This window comes from Sciurus vulgaris (assembly GCF_902686455.1).
Source record: "Sciurus vulgaris genome assembly, chromosome: 15".
In the NCBI taxonomy this organism is placed as follows: domain Eukaryota; kingdom Metazoa; phylum Chordata; class Mammalia; order Rodentia; family Sciuridae; genus Sciurus; species Sciurus vulgaris.
This window is the reverse complement of record NC_136476.1, coordinates 39,357,111-39,375,729: the sequence shown is the minus strand read 5'-3', so window position 1 is coordinate 39,375,729 and position 18,619 is coordinate 39,357,111. Positions and strand designations below refer to the sequence as shown.

At 37.0% G+C, this 18,619-nt stretch overlaps 1 protein-coding gene across 1 annotated transcript in view; it reads right to left on the bottom strand.

Annotated features, from left to right (window-relative positions):
* Nucleotides 1–18,619, bottom strand: part of FOCAD (focadhesin) — a 377,113-nt gene that overhangs the window by 69,913 nt on the left and 288,581 nt on the right. The window contains exons 22-24 of the mRNA XM_079112425.1: nt 12,562–12,654; nt 6,253–6,341; nt 1,862–1,906 (exon numbers count right to left, since the gene is read on the bottom strand). Coding sequence (XP_078968551.1) covers nt 1,862–1,906; nt 6,253–6,341; nt 12,562–12,654 — 227 coding nt within the window. The remainder of the gene's footprint in view (nt 1–1,861; nt 1,907–6,252; nt 6,342–12,561; nt 12,655–18,619) is intronic.

The window sequence follows — 18,619 nt, the reverse complement described above, 5'->3', positions numbered from 1 at the left end:
AAGGTCTTCACTTGGTTGGAGGAAGTCAACGGGAAGAAGCAAAAAGCATAGCAGTGATCTCCCCGCTGTTCTATCACTAATCTCTCAGCCTCTGGACCTTATGTAGTTCCTGTTCACTTGCTGTCATGCACAGTACTATTAGGATTGCCTTAATAAGATACGGTCTAAAAAACACTTTGAAATTGTCGATGAAAATGTAGTAATGAAAGCCAAAGATGTAACTCAGTTGGTAAGTGCTTACCTTGCATGTGCAAGGCCTCAGGTTCAATCCCTAGCACTACACACACACACACACACACACACACACACACACACACACACACACACGCACGCACACACACACATGCACACACACACAAGGTAGTGGTGGTAATGCCATGAGAACATGAACTATTTTCACTCCATACCACTGAGAATGTGAACACATTCTCCTTAGGTATTAGTCATGAAGTGATGCTTTGCAAATCTGAAGATAAAAGTCATGTTGAAATAAAATTTTAGTATGGGAAGTGCAAAAGCTGCTAGAGAGGCAAAATTATAGTTTTAATGGAAAACTGCTAGTTTCCTCAGCATTCAAGCTTTTTGCAAATGTCAGAGCAGTTTTTAAGAGGATGTAAGCAGATTGTGTAACAGAACAAACTATAAAAGGTAAAGAACCAAAGCAGGCCCCACCCACATCTTAGCACCCCTTTCCGTCCAACATGCAACTGGGTGCTCCCAGCTCTATCTGCAATGCACCCAAGTGGAAAAGCAGAGGCAAATGAGTTCCGATGGAAGTCTCCCTGTGCTTTGGTTTTGTCAACAGTTATGTGTTCAGATATTCCCAAAGTGCCTCCCACAGAACTGATATCAATTATTATCAATTCTCTTTCTCTTTGTTAGAAGACAGGAAGCTGAGTAGTGACCATGTGCTGAGATCAGACTTCACAGCTAAGCTCCTACTTAAAATATCATTGGCAGGAATCTATCTCTAAGATTGACCATGTTTTTATTTTGTTGTTTATTTTGCTTTTACTTCTTTTTTTTTTTTAAGGCAAAACCTATTTAACTACAGAAGGTTCTGAGATATGAAAAGGATAAGCTATGCAGTAAATATTTCTACAAGATGTGGACTTTGAGTTCACGTGAAATCCTCTAGGTCAGAAGTGCTTCTATGCTATTTGGAGGTGATGAAGAAAAGAAGTCATATGAATCCATGGGCTAAAGGGGATGGTGGAAGGGACAAGTGTTACTGACATGGGACTCACTGCCAGGAACAATTGTCAGCTTGTTAACAAAGGAGGTTGAAGGGACTATTCAAGCAAGTTCATTAGGGTCTAATTTTCTTAGTGAGAGTTGGCATAAGGTAAATGAAAAAGCCCCTGGGCAGTAACACTCAACTGTTACAACAACCATAAGGATATAACTGAAATTACCTTTTTACTAGGTATTCGAATTAGTGTTTAGTATTTAAAAACTCAATTTTTAGATGCCTCGACAGCTTAATACCAAGGAAATGAAAGGAAGGGCCACCTGATTTGTCTGCTGTATTGTGGTTGAGATTTAGCAATCTATTCGCAGACCCCACATAACTCACGTTCTCCAGAATTTCTTCCTTTCTTATTTCCCCCCCTTGAACTAATTTATAAGCCTTTAAATTTAAGGCAAAGCACATGGCATTGTTTTAGGTACACAATAAGGACTCAACCCCAGTGACTCTTGCTGTAAAAATCATGTTTGTAGCAGCCCTCTGTATTTACACAAAAAGACATGTAGCAAGAATTAATACAAGAAAGGGTAATGACTAATTTTTCCGAAAATAAGCAAAAAGTACTGTATAATTTCTATAAATTTTTTTGGTGAGAGAGTAAACGAATCTTACTTTGCAGCTGTCTTGGTGATCTCATCAGTCAACATGTCTCTGACCCTGAAATAAGATAGAAAATAGACATGAGCTTATGTTAAAGAAAGAGCTCCATCTTTTCGCTTGTCTATCAACTAATAAGAACCTCCCACAATGATTCCAGTTCTTAGACCTATGCATGTAGAACTTTAGTGCAAGGAGAAAGAAACATTATAAGGGCTTTATTTCAAAGACAGCCTCGTCTTCTTATTCCTTAGGTCACAGAAAATAGGGAATGCAGGGAAGGAGGCCAGTATAACTGAGGAGGGATGTACAGGCCACACTGTGATGGTGTCATTGCAACATGAGTGGTGGGTATACAGGTGTCCTCAATATAACTCTTTTCTACGGACTTAATGTTGAACCCCCGCCCCCCATGCATGTGTTGAAATCCTAATCCCTGGTGTGATGTCATTAGGAGATGGGGCCTTTGGGAGGTTCATAGGCCTTCCTGGTGGAGCCCTCATGAATGCGATTAGTGCCCTTATAAGAACAGATACAAGAGAGCTTACTTCCATCCTGTCTGCTCTTCTGCCATGTGAGGTTACAAGACAGTGGCTATCTGCAAACCAGAACATGTGCCCTCACCAGACACCAGATAGGCTGGCTACTTAATCTAATTCCCAGATCCCAGAACTATGAGAAATCAATTTCCATAGTTTAAACCACCCAGTCTACAGCATTCCGTTATGACACCCAAATTATGACATCTCTTTTATGTATAAGAGCTCATCAAAGCATCAATTTACTATTTCTAAATTGTACATGTGGAATAGTCACTGTATGTGTATATAAAATACAAATTTTAAACTTTGGTTATACAATCATATCAAAACCAAAAGAAAATAATTATACTTGTGAGTATACTCAGTTAAAATATTCACAGAATATATATATATATATTTTCTTCTAATACAGGAGTCTTGAGACAAAGTGAAAAACAACCACTTATTGCCAAATTTACATTTTAAAGGGTCATTTAAAATATATACTTTGAATTTTACCAACTTCAAGCTTTTCATAAATTTAAATTTTTACATTCAAATATAAATTATACATGCATTCATAAATGTATCTGATATGTAATAAAATCTTAGTTATTTAGCTCTCCCTGATAATGAGTAATTCTTGAGAATCACGTTTTCAGATAGTTGCAAACTGTTCCTATAGACCATAAACTTGTATTTTAAAAAATAGTTTGGCAGTAAATTTCTCTGAAGGGTATTGTTCAATTTCTGCCTTCCTCATGGAAGTGCATTCAACATCATCTTTGATTGGTCTGAATGGAGTATTTCTAAATGATGTCCTGTCTATACTTCCTCTTCTGCACCAGAGTTTCTTTCCTTCTCCCTTCTCTTGGCTGTATCACAAATTTTTCCTTCCCTACTTATATAACTCCCCTTGGCATGTGAAAACAGTATGGTATCCACCCTCTTTTAAGAGAAGTAAAAGTTCTCCAACTATTGCCCCATTTCTTTGCCTCTGATGTCTTTAGGAGAATCTTAACCTATACGTGATTCTAGTTCTCCTTCCACTCCCTCTAGACCCTTCTATAATCTGGCTTTTATCCCCACAACTCCAACAAAACAGCTCTTGTCATGGTTACCAGTGACTTTCAAGAAGCCAAATATAATGCTCAAGTCTTAATCCCAACTTCAGCATTTGACACAATTGGTCCTCCTTTCTTAGAACACTCTTTCCTTGGTTTGAAAGATTCCACTCTCTTGGTACTTTTCCTGCACCAGTGATAACTAGTTGTCTCCCTGCATTGTTGTTTTCCTTCCCATCCCTCTACTGCCCCAAATGCTGATATGCTCCAGGGCTCAATCCTCTGAAATTTTCTTTCTTTACTTAATTCCTGTATGATCTCATCTAGCATCCTATCTTATATGCTGTCAATATGCTGCTGATACCACAATTTATATATCTGGCCCTAACTTCTCCCTGGAACTCTGGAATCAGAGTTCACAACCTACTAGGTATCTCCAACTAGAGGTCTAATTAGGCATCTGGGACTGAACAAGTCTAAAATCAGATTCCTTCCCTATACAGACCTGTTTTCCTATTGTCTTCCCTATCTTAGTAAATGGTAATTCTATACTTTTACTAGGTCAAAGTCAAATCTTGGAATTATCCTTGAATTCCATCTTTTCCTCCCATCCTTCATTTAAATTCTTAGCATTTAAAACCTATGGACTCTGTCTTCAAAAGAGATTCAGGATTCATTTACTTCTCAGTACTTCTATTGCTAACCTTAGTCTCCAACTCTACCACCTTTTGCCTGAATTATTGCAATGAACTCCTGATCACATCCTCCAGGTTACACTTTCACCAGTGCAGTGCAAGTGGTCACTCTGAATTATGAGTCACATCCTCTGGTTCAAATCCTCCTGTAAAGTTTCTCCATCTCATAGTCAAAGTCCTCTTCAAGTCTACAAAGGCCCTTCATAATCTGATCTAAATCTCTCTGCTCTTATGTCCTACTACTTCCCTCCTGCCTCTCTCCATGTCACACAGATCCTCTCTCCAGGAAAACCCCCAGAGTTTTTGTTCTCCCTTCTGGAAGGTTCTTCCCCAGCTCACAGCCAGCTCACCCCATCACTTCCTTCAGGTCTCATCCTAAGACCATGTTTCTAAGAGGCTCTCCCTGGACTTCTTAGAGAAAATAGTAACACCTGATTTCTTCCCCACCTCATTCCTGCCTTACTCTCTATTTCTTTTATCCTGTTTTATTTTTCTCCACTAATCAAAATCTATCATATTCTATTTGATAGATCTACTTCTGCTTAGTCAGTCATAAGCTCTGGGTAAACAAAGACTGGGTTTTGTTCACTGCTCTTACTCTGTACTCAGAACAATGCCTGGTACACAACAGATACTAATCAATTCATTTTGAAGTAATAAAGAGATGGCTTTATCTTAATTTGGGACTGTGATCCCATTTAGTGAAGTTGCCCAAAGAGCACAATTCAAAACTGCTTATTATTTACTATAAGTTTGTGAATTTTTTTGTTTTGTTTAATTTCTGGGGATCTATCTTCCTTATTCTCACATAAATATGCAGTCCATGAGTTTCATCAGGGACGTATATCCATTGGTCTCTAGAAATATTTTGGAGAGTATACAGAAAAAAAAATTCCCACCAAATTATCACTTTTAGAAGATGAAATCAAAACCAGATACAAAAGATAACAGCAAAAAAGGAAACAAACCCAAATTCTTACTCTCTAATCTTAAATCCAATATCAAAGTATTTTTAACTGCTTTTTTTATAAATCTAAAAAATATAACTTAGAAGAGAATTTATTAAACACACAGATTCTGCTTTTCTACAAATCAATTTGTGCACAGATATTTAGATTACAGCAATCTGTGGCCATAGACAAAGCTATTCAAGTTCTGGGCACTTAACTTACATTTAGGCTGCAGCAACATTAATCTGACAAAGTGTTCTTCTCAAGCTATGTAACAATTTAAGTTGCCTTTAATGTGCCAGTACTTACTTACAAGTTTCTAGACAATATAGTAAGAATTCTCCAGGGAGCATATGCCAAAGAAATTAAAGGCCTAACATAGGGAAATTGTTTCCAATAATGAAACTGTCTTGGGGAAGGAGGAAGCAGGAGAGGGAAGTAATTCTTGACTGCATGAGGTAGGACAACAAGGAATTGAGAGAAACAACTTTTTGTTCAAAAGCACCTATAAAAATCAGTTTCAAGGGGAAAAGTTCAGGAGGACAATGTGAAGATTGGGGAGCAAACCATTTTCACACTGCATTAAAAAAAATCACGTAACTATGTATGGTCAGCCCTCTGTATCCATGAGTTCTGCATTCATGGATCTAGTCAACCATGGATCAAAAATATTCAGGGAAAACTTGTATCTGTACTGAGCATGTACCGATTTTATTTGTGGTCATTATTCCCTAAGCAACACAGTATAACAACTATATACAGAGCATTTATATTGTATAAGATATTAAAAGTAATATGGAGATGATTTCAAGTACATGGGGGATACGCATAGGTTATAGGCAAAAAATACCATGCTGTTTCACAAAAAGGACTTTCGCTTCCACGGGTTTTGATATCCACAGGGGACCCTGGAACCAATTTCCCATGAATACAAGAGACAAAATACAAGAGACATGCATGCGTGAGTGTGTGTGTGTGTGTGTGTGTGTGTGTGTGTGTGTGTGTAACGAATAAAGCTCTTATGCTATATCTAGGTAAGGGGTGAAAAAAATACCTATTGGGTCTACTGACATTGTCCCCTTCAGGCTCATACAGAAAGCTGCCTTTAAAGTAAAGCCATTCCCCCCATAGCTTGCACCCATGAAAAATGATGAGCTGCAGAACAGCATCCCTTACCAGAGCCAGGCTGTGTCTTTTTTGTATTGCACCTCCTCAGGTCCTTCTTTCCCATGTTTTAATTGCAGCTCCAGCTCTCCGATTCTTCCCTGGGGGGGTGGGGGGGGGGGACAACTCAGCATTAATCACATGCAAATTCAATGAATGAGATGATTTCTAAATTTCTTTGGTAAACACATTTCCTTTCCCAGTTGGCCTTAAGTGTTCCTGATAGGAGATTAGATTATGAAAGAGGATGTATAAAGAGAAATAGTTACACTACAGCTCAGGTACATCTATGTTCATCTGAAGAGGTTGTTCGGCAAATTTAGTGCAGAACTTCATTTGGGGATAGTTATTAAAGCAGACTTAAATTCTATGGGTCCCATTTTAAAAGTACCCCACATGGTAATGATCTGCCTTCATCAACAACCAATCATTTTAGCTGGCACTATACCAAGATTGTGGTCTGGGCCCCAGTATTACAACAAAATGGCAGAAAATGACTTGGATGAGAACATCACAAGATACAGGTGCTATGAAACCAAAGTTATTCATCAACAGCTCCACAACACATTTCTATTTCTTTAGTGAGCTTATAAAAATAGATGCCATATTTCTTAACTTCAACCATATAATAAAAAGATAGCTAATACCATCTCTTTAAGATCAAGGCCTTTACATATATATTATCTTTTCTGTTTTTTTTTTTTTTTTTATAAACTCAGGATTATTGTGATCAAACACTTATCACTTTATCACCAATTGCTATTCAGATGTAATTAAAATACTAGTTTATGGAGGGATCCTATATCAGACAACAACTCAGACTGTATAAGATGAGAGTAATAGCTAACTGATTTCAGAAGTGGCTGTGCTGGCCTACATTCTCACAAGCAACAAATAAGTTCCAGTTACTTCTCATCCTCACCAACAATCAGAATTGCCATTCTTTTGATTTTTACCATTCTGGTGGGTGTGAAATGAATCTCACTCTGGTTTCAATTTTATTTCACTGTATTTTGAGACTCAGCCTCTTTTTACTGTTAACTATTTAGATTTTGTAGTCCATCCATTTTTCTATCTATTGTCTTTTTCTTCTCATTAGAGTCCTAAGGTATATTCTATAGGCTTATATCTTTCTGTACTCTACAGAGAGAAGCATTACAGCTTGAAGGGTTAAGGATGTGGGCTCTGGAATCAAACTGCTTTGATCTAATGCCATTTCCTCACTGGCTGTGTAATCTGGGCAAGTCATTCCATCTCTCCAAGCTTCTGTCTCCCTATCTGTAACGTGTAGCTAACAGCTCTCTCATGGTATCAAAGCATCACATTAAATACTTTAGTGCAGTGCCTGCTAACAAACAGCTACTATTACTAAATTTGTTGTCAATAACTAAAAGTCCCTACCTCCCTTTATTATCTTCTTTACTAAACCATCTTTCATAAATATATCTAGATCCCTTCTGAAATAATTCTTGTTTTTATTGTTTATAATCTCATGGAGTAAAAGTTTCTCCCCAAAAGTTTGTCCCCTTCAGACAAACTTTTAGCATAGATATAATATCTAAACTATAAAGTTACATGTCCTTGTTTTTCTCACATACTCTCAGTTATCATCATGTGAACTTGTTAACTTGTTGAGGGTAAGGACTGTCTTATCCATCCAGAGTTCTAAGTATTCTCTCTTTTTTTTTTTTTTTTTTTTTTTTTCATGCAAGGCAAGCACTCTACCAACTGAGTCATCTCCCCAGCCCCCAGAGTCCTAGTATTTAACCCACCTTCAGGCTCACCAGCCCAGGACTCTGATATATGATGGGCACTCCATGCACATCTCCATTGTTCATTTCAATCGTATCCATACTCTTCTCTATATTTTCATAAAATCCTGGCTATTTTATTCTCCTCTCTCTTAGAAGAAAGTGTCATATTATACTAAAAGATATTGATATTAATATTTAATAATTATATTGACCTCCCAGAAAGGCAAGACAAAATAGAAAATAATTTTTATTTCCTCTTTCCTAAATTATGCTTTGTTACTCCTAAAACATTTATTTCCTATGATGCTTTTCCAAAAAAGACAAGGAGCAGGAAATTAAAAGGTTAAAAATCTGTCTCAAAGCAAACAGAATACAGGAAAGCTAGAACAGGTGCAGCTTCCTACAAAGACCTAGTCCTCTAACTTCCCCAGTAGCTGTAAACCAGTACAGTCACTCCACTACCACCACAGAGATTTTGTACTTTTTCTTTCTCTGAGTTTCTGTTCCTTTCTCCCGTCTTCTAGAACATCTTCCTATCCCCTCCTACCCAATCCACTTTAAGATGTTTATCCAGATCCACTTTGCTCTCCAATCTTGGCCTACTGGTTGTAGATCCAGTGGCTTCGACTTGGTCATCTCTGCTTCTGGCTAAGGGAATAAACACTTAATGGGAGAGGAAAGGCTAACATGGTCTGAGATTTTTAGATCACCCCTAGATTCCAATGTTAATCTACCTCTCAATTTAAAAAAATTATTGTTGCATAATCATAACAGTGGGATTCTCTGTGACATAAAAAAATGTGATGAATCTCATTCCCCGGCACTTCCTTTTGCCCAAATTTCCTCCTTCCCTCTGACCTGCTTCCTATACTTAACTGATCTCCTCCTATTTTTCAGGGGATCCCTTTTTTCCTCTTTCCTCTCTAGCTTTCACAGGTGAGAGAACGCATCTGACCCTTAACTTTGAGTCTGGCTTATTTCACTTCACATGATGCTCTCCAGTTCCATCCATTTCCTTGCAAATGACATAATTCCTTTCTTCTTTATGACTGAATAAAACTCCACTGCTCATGTATATCACATTTTCTTTATCCATTCATTTCTTGACAGACATTAGACTGGTTTCATAACTTGGCTATTGTGAATTGTGCTGCTAAAAACACATTACCCCACATAATTTTTAACTCTAATCTATACAACTGAGAGCTTACTGATAATAGTGAGCAGTTTCACTTGGTTCACTATTCATTAAAAACAAACAATAGAGACTCACTCAGTGCTACAGTGTGTACTTAGCATGTGAGTCCCTGGGTTCAATTCCCAGGACTGATATCATCATCATCATCAACAACAACAACAAAAAAGAAAAATCTCTCTTAAATGGTCAGAGAATAATTTATTAGAGCGTCTCAGTCCCCTGACCTTGGTTTTGATTTGAGATTATTTTGAGAACAGCTGACCAACTCAGGAAACAATGTTTTCAGTCAACCTGTTTTCAGACCTCTCTCCTGTTTGAGATCATAGTCACATGCCCAAGAGACTTTTCACAAAAGCTAGAGATTTTAACTTGCTTAGCATCCCAGAAGGGCAGCAAGGTAAAGAAGACTATAAAGATTTCCTGACCAAGATGGTCTCTGAACTGTCAATCAACTCATATCTGCATTTTCATTTTAATGGAAAGAAATCCATACACCTCCCTATGTCAAACACACTGATATGCTTATAATTTAAAATTCTGTTTCTATGGGGGGAAAAAAAAGACTGCATGCACATGCCTAAGCAGAAGCCAGAAGTAGTGGTCAGATCTCAAACTTACTCACATCCTAATCAGACTCCAGGAAGGAAGGTAGAATGTACCTTTTAGCATGTCTCCTAGGATTACTTGAATAAAACTTGGCTCCTCTAAATAAATTTCTGGTTGAATGCTACAAAATATGCCTAGAACCAGATGGAAGAAACTGCAACTCCTGTACAGAAGTATCCTCCAGTACAGAAATTCTCTGAAATCTTGCAATTATTCCAATTCTTCAAAGATACCATGAATTCTATCCAAGTATATGGACTCATTTAAAAATCTATTTAGCAGTTAAAACACATCAATGTCTTCTGAAGTAATGCTGATGGCCTAAATCATGTTGCTGTACTTTCAGATACTACTGAAAATCTTGTTATAGTCTATCCCTTCAGTTTTACCTCTTTTGTCATCAATCCTCAATGTAACAGGACTTATTAGAAACCCAAATGATAAATGATAAAATAAACAAAAACATACACCATTCAATATTAGAAAAGGAGAATAATTGACCTGCATTACTAAAACTGGTCAGCAGGCTTTTCATAAGTAGATCTGTCTTTTAAAATATTAAAACAATTTGCATTATTCATTATTATAATTAATGATGGCATTAGGGAAAACACATTTCCTTTTCAGTGGAAAAGGCTAAGGCTCTGGAGTCAGACAAATTTGGGTTTAATTCCAGGGCTTTCACTTACTGACGGATGGGTTTTAAGCAGTTTGCTTTCCTTTTCTAGCTAACTCTGTTTGCCCACGTATGATTACATGAAGTCAATAACACAGTTCCTTGGGCCTCTGCAAAGATTAATTGAAATACATGTTAAGTGTTGGACACATAATAGTTATGCAATAGATGATGGCTCTTATAGAAAAAAATCATGGAGTTTTTTTTTAATCTATTGCACATCATCTGCAAGAATTATATCATAAGACCATTCAACTTGTTCTTTCTTACTCTAAGAGCTAAACAAAATTCTCAGTTCATTCTGTAGAAAGAACTATTTTTCCCTTCTCCAGGTGTCTATAGATTTTTGTTCCTTCTCTTATTAAAGCACAGAAGATGCTGAACTGAAATTGCTAGTGAACATGCTAACCCCACGCAGAGGGCTGGAAGCTTGCTGGCAGGAAGGAGCACTTGATTTTCCTCTGTATCCCACACACACTCAGCATGGGACCAGGCTGGGATAAATGGACCTGTAAGTTTTTGTGGAGAAAAACACTGTAAAATCACTCACAACAACATGAAGGTGAAGAAATGTGCATTCTGAATATCAATCTCACTCTTCTTGAATGAAAACTATAATTGGCTAAGGGTGTATATAATGTTGTTAAAGAAGCACGTAGAGACATGAGTCATACATTCATTCACTCATGAATCTATTCAAAACATACTGAGTGCCCAGACACTGCTGAGGATAAAAAAAACGGAGTAAGATAACAATGAGCGAAAGAAAACAGGGTTCCAAAAGAACATCTTTGAAATGCAGATTACAGTGTATTTGGGGAACCATCTAAAATAGTTACTCAAAGTATGGCTGGTTAAACTAATTGCATTAACATCACCTGGCAGTTGTGCAGGGATTCCTAGTCCCCTGCACAGTTCTAATGAATCAGAATCTCTGAAGATACATCAGTGATGCATAAATTCTACATTCAATAAGCTCTGTTGCAGCAAGATTTTAATCTGAGATAAGAATTCCAATACCTTCCAAGCCCCATTTCACATTCCAACCCATTTTACAGGAGTGTTTATCTTTAACCATAACATCACAATTACTGAGACTCCATGAAAATCTTATTCTGAGACATTACTTACTTAAGTAACAACATGAGTTTTCCTATCATCCTCAAAAATTAATTTGAAGCAAGAAAAAATAATTGAATTGTTTTCTTATATTGTTAATGGTTCATGTAGTCCCCAACTGTTACAAATTAGTTCTTGTTTTAAAAATTCACAAACTATAACTTACTATTAGATTACATGGAGTCAAATTGAATAGATATCATCTATTTAATGAGCACCTATTACGTTTCAGGCACTACATCAGATGCCAGAGACAATAGAGAAGGAAACAGTTTCTACCCTTAAAGAGCATGGAGACACTGGAAACCCTAGATGAATAATCAATGTGACAAGGGCTTCAAAAAGGGAAGCACGGCTACTAAGGAAGTACATAGAGGATCATATGATCCAATGGGGAGTGGAGTAAAGCACAAAGGTGACTTTCAGATAAACTGATCTGAAGAAAAGTAGAAATCAGGTGGGCAAACTGGGAATGGCAGGGTCTGAGACAGAACAAGGTGTATAACAACCAATGGGTTAGGGAGACATGCTGAGTTGAAGAAAACAAAGCAATTTGGCAAGACTGAACCCTAAATATCTGAGGGAAGAGTGAAGGGATAAGGCTGGAGATGCAGACAGATCCTGCTGTGGAGGAACAGGAATAAAGAAAGACACTCAGCTCAGTTTAGGAGGTGCTCAAGTTGAGATGCCATGGGACAGCCTAGTGGGGGTGGTTCAGAAGGCTGCAGGACAGAGGAGACTGGCACTCAAGAGGAAAGTCTGGATGGGAGACACAAATTTGCATGGCATCGACATTTAAATTTTAACTATAACTAAGAACGTAAGCCTCACAGTCCATTATTAGCAAAAATAACCACTGCATTTGTGGTAGTGCTGTTTGCCCCAGTGCTTTTTAAATACATATCTGCAGTAAAAATCTGAGATGAGGAAACACTCCCCAGAAAGTACACCATCCATAGGGCCCTCACCTGCAAGATGGCATGATAAGCTCGATTCATATATGCAAGCCAGGCCTGTGGGAGAAAGATTGCTCGATGCCACTCTGAAAGCTGGATGTGAACCTACGGGAAAAACATCACAGCATGTTAGATGGCACAGAATTCAAACAGAATAAAATTAAAACTCTATCACCAATTCTTTCTTTCCTTTTATTTAAATGGCTTAAGTTCTAAAACAAACCAAATCAGTCTCGGATCAGAACCACAAATAATATCTTTTGGATATTTCCAGAGGAAAAGAATTTGAAGTCTTGTAAAGACAAAATAAAGTAAGCCTGGAATTTTCTAAATTAAAGCAAATAAAATCGTACAGTAATAACAAGTTAAGATGCATGCGTAATGCAAATCCATCCTTGAAAATTAGGGAGAGACTCTGGAAAACCTCTTGGCAAAGTCAGGAAACTGGTATTGTCTAACAAATCCCCCTAGTAATTTTAAATAAAAATAAATATTGCTCATATCCTGGATCTCAAATATGACAATTTCTGAAGTAATAAGCCTAAATTGCCAACAGAAATATCATGTTGTATAGAAACCACAGTGGTGAGAGCATATGCAAATGAGCACTGCACATAGCAATTGCCCGCCACCAGAAAAACGCCCTTCCATCAGGGTGGTAAACAAGAGAAAGTGATCCGTGCCAACACTGAGATCCTCTTTCTGAATAGAGGCCCAGACAAAACATCTGGTTTTCATAGTCACTGCTGTTTCTACCTATTAGTATACAGCTATCTCGCAACAAATCTTCCCAAGGTCTGCTTCTGTTAAAGAAAGATCGCTCAGGAAAAACAGTCACAGTGCATCACATTTCACGTTTCCTGTAACTCATCTCATCTAAAGTCAAACGCTAAACTTCAGTCGATGTCTTACAGATCAGGGAGAGAGAGGAATTTATATGTAATCACACCAGAATCATGATAACTAGCACTTAAGAGCATTTTGGTGCATTATAAGATTAATTTTCTCAAGTGCTTTGTGATAGGGAGGGTAGCAGCCTCTCTGAATACAGTTGGTTGCTGTGGCCTCTGGCGCATTCTTTAGTCTCAGCCTTAGAGATAGCCTCCTGTGCAAGGCACTGTGGCAGGCTGTGAGGATTATCAATCAATTCAGTGTGCAGAGAGCCTTCTACCTAGCAGGAGAGCCATAGACTGGCACAAATAGATTGCGAGGCAATATAATGAAGAATCTATAGGAATGGAGAATGAACAGAGATTAATTCTGACTGCTATTAATCACTTCTTATGCCACTGCTTTTTTTTTTTAAATTAGATACTCCAACAGTATGAAATGGATACTCAAACCATGAAATAAACTTTAAAATGCTTTAAAGATTGGTCTCTTCTTTTTCTGGTTAAATATTCACTCTGCCGAGTGGGATGGGGGAGCCTTGTCAATATATCTATAGATGTTCTTAAAAGAGTGAGCCCTCAAATCCTTGCTCCTTCTCTTGTTATCCAGGAAGCTAACTATAACTCAGGCTGTGTATCCAACTGGGAAGGAATTAATCAATTCCTGGCCCCATTCTCTGTTTCTGAAATGTGGTCAATCATCTTAAACTTTTTTCCTGTCAATTCTCTTCCCTTTCCATAAAATCTATTAACTATCTTTAAGTTCTGTTTTGAGACCTGGATTTAATAGAAACGACGCTCAAATACCACAACCAAAACTTTTTTCTTTGACTTCAGAAACTCAAAATATTTTTAAATTTTCCTGCCAAATAGTCCATGGGTATCATTGCACTACTGAGAATGTCCAGAGCCTCAGCAAATTGGTAAAAAGAGCAGTGAACAAGTGCAGAAGACAAAGGTCTCGACTGCTTCTTAAACTTGAGTTTAAAAAGGAAAAGAAAATGGAAGATTATAAATGAAAGTAAGCAAATCAAACGTACCTCTAAAAAGGAAGATATTAGCAACAGGAAACCTATTTAAAAGGAGGTCACAAACTGTAGTCTAAAGTTATGGTCCTCCCGCTATCTGACCACAGCTGAGCGGGAGCAAGGAGGCAGGGAGGCAGGGGAATACTCCACGGACTTGCAGCCTAGAGTCCCCATGTGTTTATGGGATTCTATCCTAATCTTAGTTCCATGGATTTAACTGTGTGAACAAATCTCTTTAAAATGTACTCTCTTTCACTTAATTAAGAGAGGCATAGGAAAATAACTTGAAGACTCATGCCCTTAGTTCCAGTTGTGTCGTAGGCAAAAGAGCCACCCCTGCCCATTATTAAGATGTTGTTCAGATCAATGTATTTCATCCATATTGCTTACCTTTTAGATTAACGCTACTTGGCAGAAAAATTAATTCAATTAGCATCTGAAGACAAGAAAAGTCTGCCTGATCTGTTCTACTTGTGAGAAGGCTTTGAAGGAAACCCAACTGATGAAATAATTTAGAATAATGAAGTTGCAGCCTAGTTATTCAGCAGATGATAAAGCAGGGACCTCAAACATTTGATCACCAAGTTTTAACAAATGTGTGAAATTTATTTTTTCTGCGACTAACTACACATCCTTTTACAATGACAGTTGTGTGATGGACTGTCAGATCCTATTTAGGGAGGAGTATAGGTTTCTATGTGTAAGACTTAGTATAACTAAGTCTAGAAACAGGGATCACACTAGGAAGACATGCAAGGGGAAGAAGGATGCCAATGAAGTAAAGGCGGGGAGCAGGTTACAGGCCACAGGGTGATTGTGACAGACCTCATCAGGAAGGTGATACCTGGATGAAAACCAGGAAGAGGGGAGGTAGCACTGGTGGGATATAAAATGGTTCAACTGTTAGGGAAAAATTTGGTGGTTCCTCAAACGTTAAACACAGAAACACTGTGTGATCCAGCTATTCTACTTCTAGGTAGAATTCAAAACATTAAAAACAGGTATCCACCTATCAGGGAAAACATTCGGCCTTTGGTTTTTCGGGATTGGCTTATTTCACTTAGCATGATATACTCCATTTCCATCCATGTATTTGCAAATGCCATAATATTATTCTTCTTTATGGCTGAATAATATCCCATTGTCTATATATCAGGGGTTGTGGGGAGTGAGAGAAGAATGGGGGAACTTTAGATTATGTAGAAGGAAAGGAGAGGGAGGGGGGTATGAAAATGGTAGAATGAGACAGACATCATTACATTACACGTATGATTACACAAATGGTATGACTCTACATTGTGCACAACCATAGAAACGAAATGATATACCCCATTTGTGTACAATGAATCAAAATGCAGTCTGTAAAAAATTTTAAAATATATAATTTTTTTAAAAAAGGTATTCAAACAAATATTTGTATATGAATGTTTGAAGCAGCACTTTGACATTAGCCAAAATGTGAAAATAATCGAAACATTCACCAATGAATTAATGGATGAACAAAATATTACATTTGCATACAATGAAATATTATTCAGCCATAAAAGAGTAAAGTATTGATACATGTTATGATATTGTAGATGAACCTTGAAAACATCATGCCAAAGTTAAAAGCCAGTCACAAAAGATTATATACTATATGACTCCACTTATATGAAATATCCACATTAGGTTAATCCATCAGGATAGAAAGCAAATTAGTGGTTGCTAGGTGTAGAGAGTAGAGGAGAAAGACAGAAGGAAGTGGTCTCATTTGGAGGTAATGAAAATATTTCAGAACTAGATATAGTTGCACAACATTGTGAATGTACTAGATGCAGTGAGTTGTACATTTTAAACTTTAAAATGGTTAATTATATGCTATGTGAATATCACCTGAATTAAAATAAAACAAAAACCCAAGGTATGGCAGAAGTCCTCAGGCAGGCCCATGGCTGACCTGTGTGAGGAACAGAATAAAGGCCAATTTAATAGAGTGGGCAAAGTGAGCAAAGAAAGCGGAACAAGAAAAGGCTGGTGAATTGACAAGGGACCCAGAGAGTTCAGGGCCTGTAGGTCACTTTTCAGGATTTGCTTTCATTTCTGCTAAAGGTGGAGCCATTATAAGGTTTTGAGAAGAATGATATAATCTAATTTATATTGCAAAAGAATCTTGCTACTGGTCTGTTGAGAATAGACTACAGAGAACAAAGGTCAGAGCAGGAAAACCTACTCAGAGGCTACTGCAACAATCCAGGTAAGAGGTAATTGTAGCTCAGACAGAGTGACTCTAATAACACTTTAGCATAATGGTTTTCAAACATGTAGCTGTATGACTTTTAAAAATTAGGAACATTACTGCTTTAAGACCATGTTTTTCTGAAATTCTCACTTCCCAATGCTATTACACTCTGTATATTTGTTTATCATCATTTAAAATTCACTCTCTTACCTTTCCTTTTGTCAATATCATATTATCAACAAACCAGTTGCCCAGATTTAGTACTTCTGATTGATCGTGGATGTCTCCCTTGCCCCTAACTCAACTGTCAAGTCTACTTTTAAAATGCAAATTAGATACATCTTTACTTTCTTCCTCATTAGCTAGTCCTATCTCCTTCCTAGATTACTATGATGCCACTCATCAACAGCATAAAATCTTTCATCCTAACACATCCTAAAAAGTGCTGTTTTTACATTAACTCAGAAACTTCTTTTCAAAAACCTTTGAGGTTCATTAAAGAATAATGTGTAAACTCTTTTGTACAGTGTTCAAAGCCTTTCAGAATCAAACAACACCATGAGCTTTAAGAAATAATTGTGCAGAACAAGATACTTAACCAATTTCCCCCTTGATATCTTGCTCCTCTGTTTCATTTAACCTATATGCTGGCTAAATTGAGTTATAAACCAATTCCCAAGTCTGTCCTATACCTTACAGGATCTTTGCACTCATGACTCCCTTGGCGTTGAATGCCCTGTATTCTTTCATTCTATTTTCTAAAGTAATTTCTCCCACCTCTCTAAACTTCCAGTATACTATGTGCCTCACTTATCACACTTCACAAATTCCACTTTATACCTTTTGTGCATGGACCTTAATTTCACACAACCCTAAGGAGAAGACATGATTTTATTCATCCTGGACCCTCTCCGATGGTACCTGTAACAGTGTTTTGCACACAACTGTTCAGTTAAGTACCTGCTACATTAAACAGAATTAAATACACAGCTTTATAAAGATTCTTGTCATATTACAACCATGCTATCATAAGCAAGTAATCACAGACAATTATGATGTTCAATTTTCAATCACTCTGGAAACATAATGATAGAAAACTTATTTGAATTAACTCAACGAGTTGTTGAGGATACAGTTATTTGAAATCTTATAAATGTATGTACAGTACAAACTGTTCTGACCAGTAAATGCTTAATTCCAGATAAAAACAGAACAAGGCAAATTTTTAAACAAAGTTTTATAACCTTAATGTTTTGAATTTCCTTAAACATTTTTATTTGTATCACATAGATTCTAACTAATTATACCTAAAACACCAGCACTGCTTAGAAACACAATTCGTCAGAGAAAAACTGAAAAGCATTTCTTCTAGAAACAGGAACAAGACAAGAATGTCCACTCTCACCTTTCCTATCCAACAGTCCTTGAAACTCTAGCCACAGCAATCAGAAAACAGAAGAAAATTAAAGGGATAAAAATAGGAAAGGGAGTAGTCAAGTTACCTCTGTTCTCTGATGACATGATCAATTTTTAGAAGACTCAAAAAAAAAAAAAAAGAATCTCCACCAAAAGACTACTGAAGCTGATAAATAAATTTAGCAAAGTAGTAGGATACAAAGATACGTATATAAATCAATTGCTTTCCTATACTCCAATAATGAATCTGATGAAAAAGAAATTAGGAAAACTATCCAAATCACAATAACATCAAAAAAAATTACTTAGTAATAAATCTAACCAAGAAGGTGAAAGATTTCTACAATGAAAACTATAAAACATTGAAGAAAGAAATTGAAGACCTTAGAAAATGAAAAGGCTCCATGCTTTTAGTTAGGCAGAATTAATATCAAAATGACCATACTATCAAACATGTTATAGAAATTCAATGTATTCCTTATCAAAATATCAATGAAATTCTTCGCAGGGGGAAA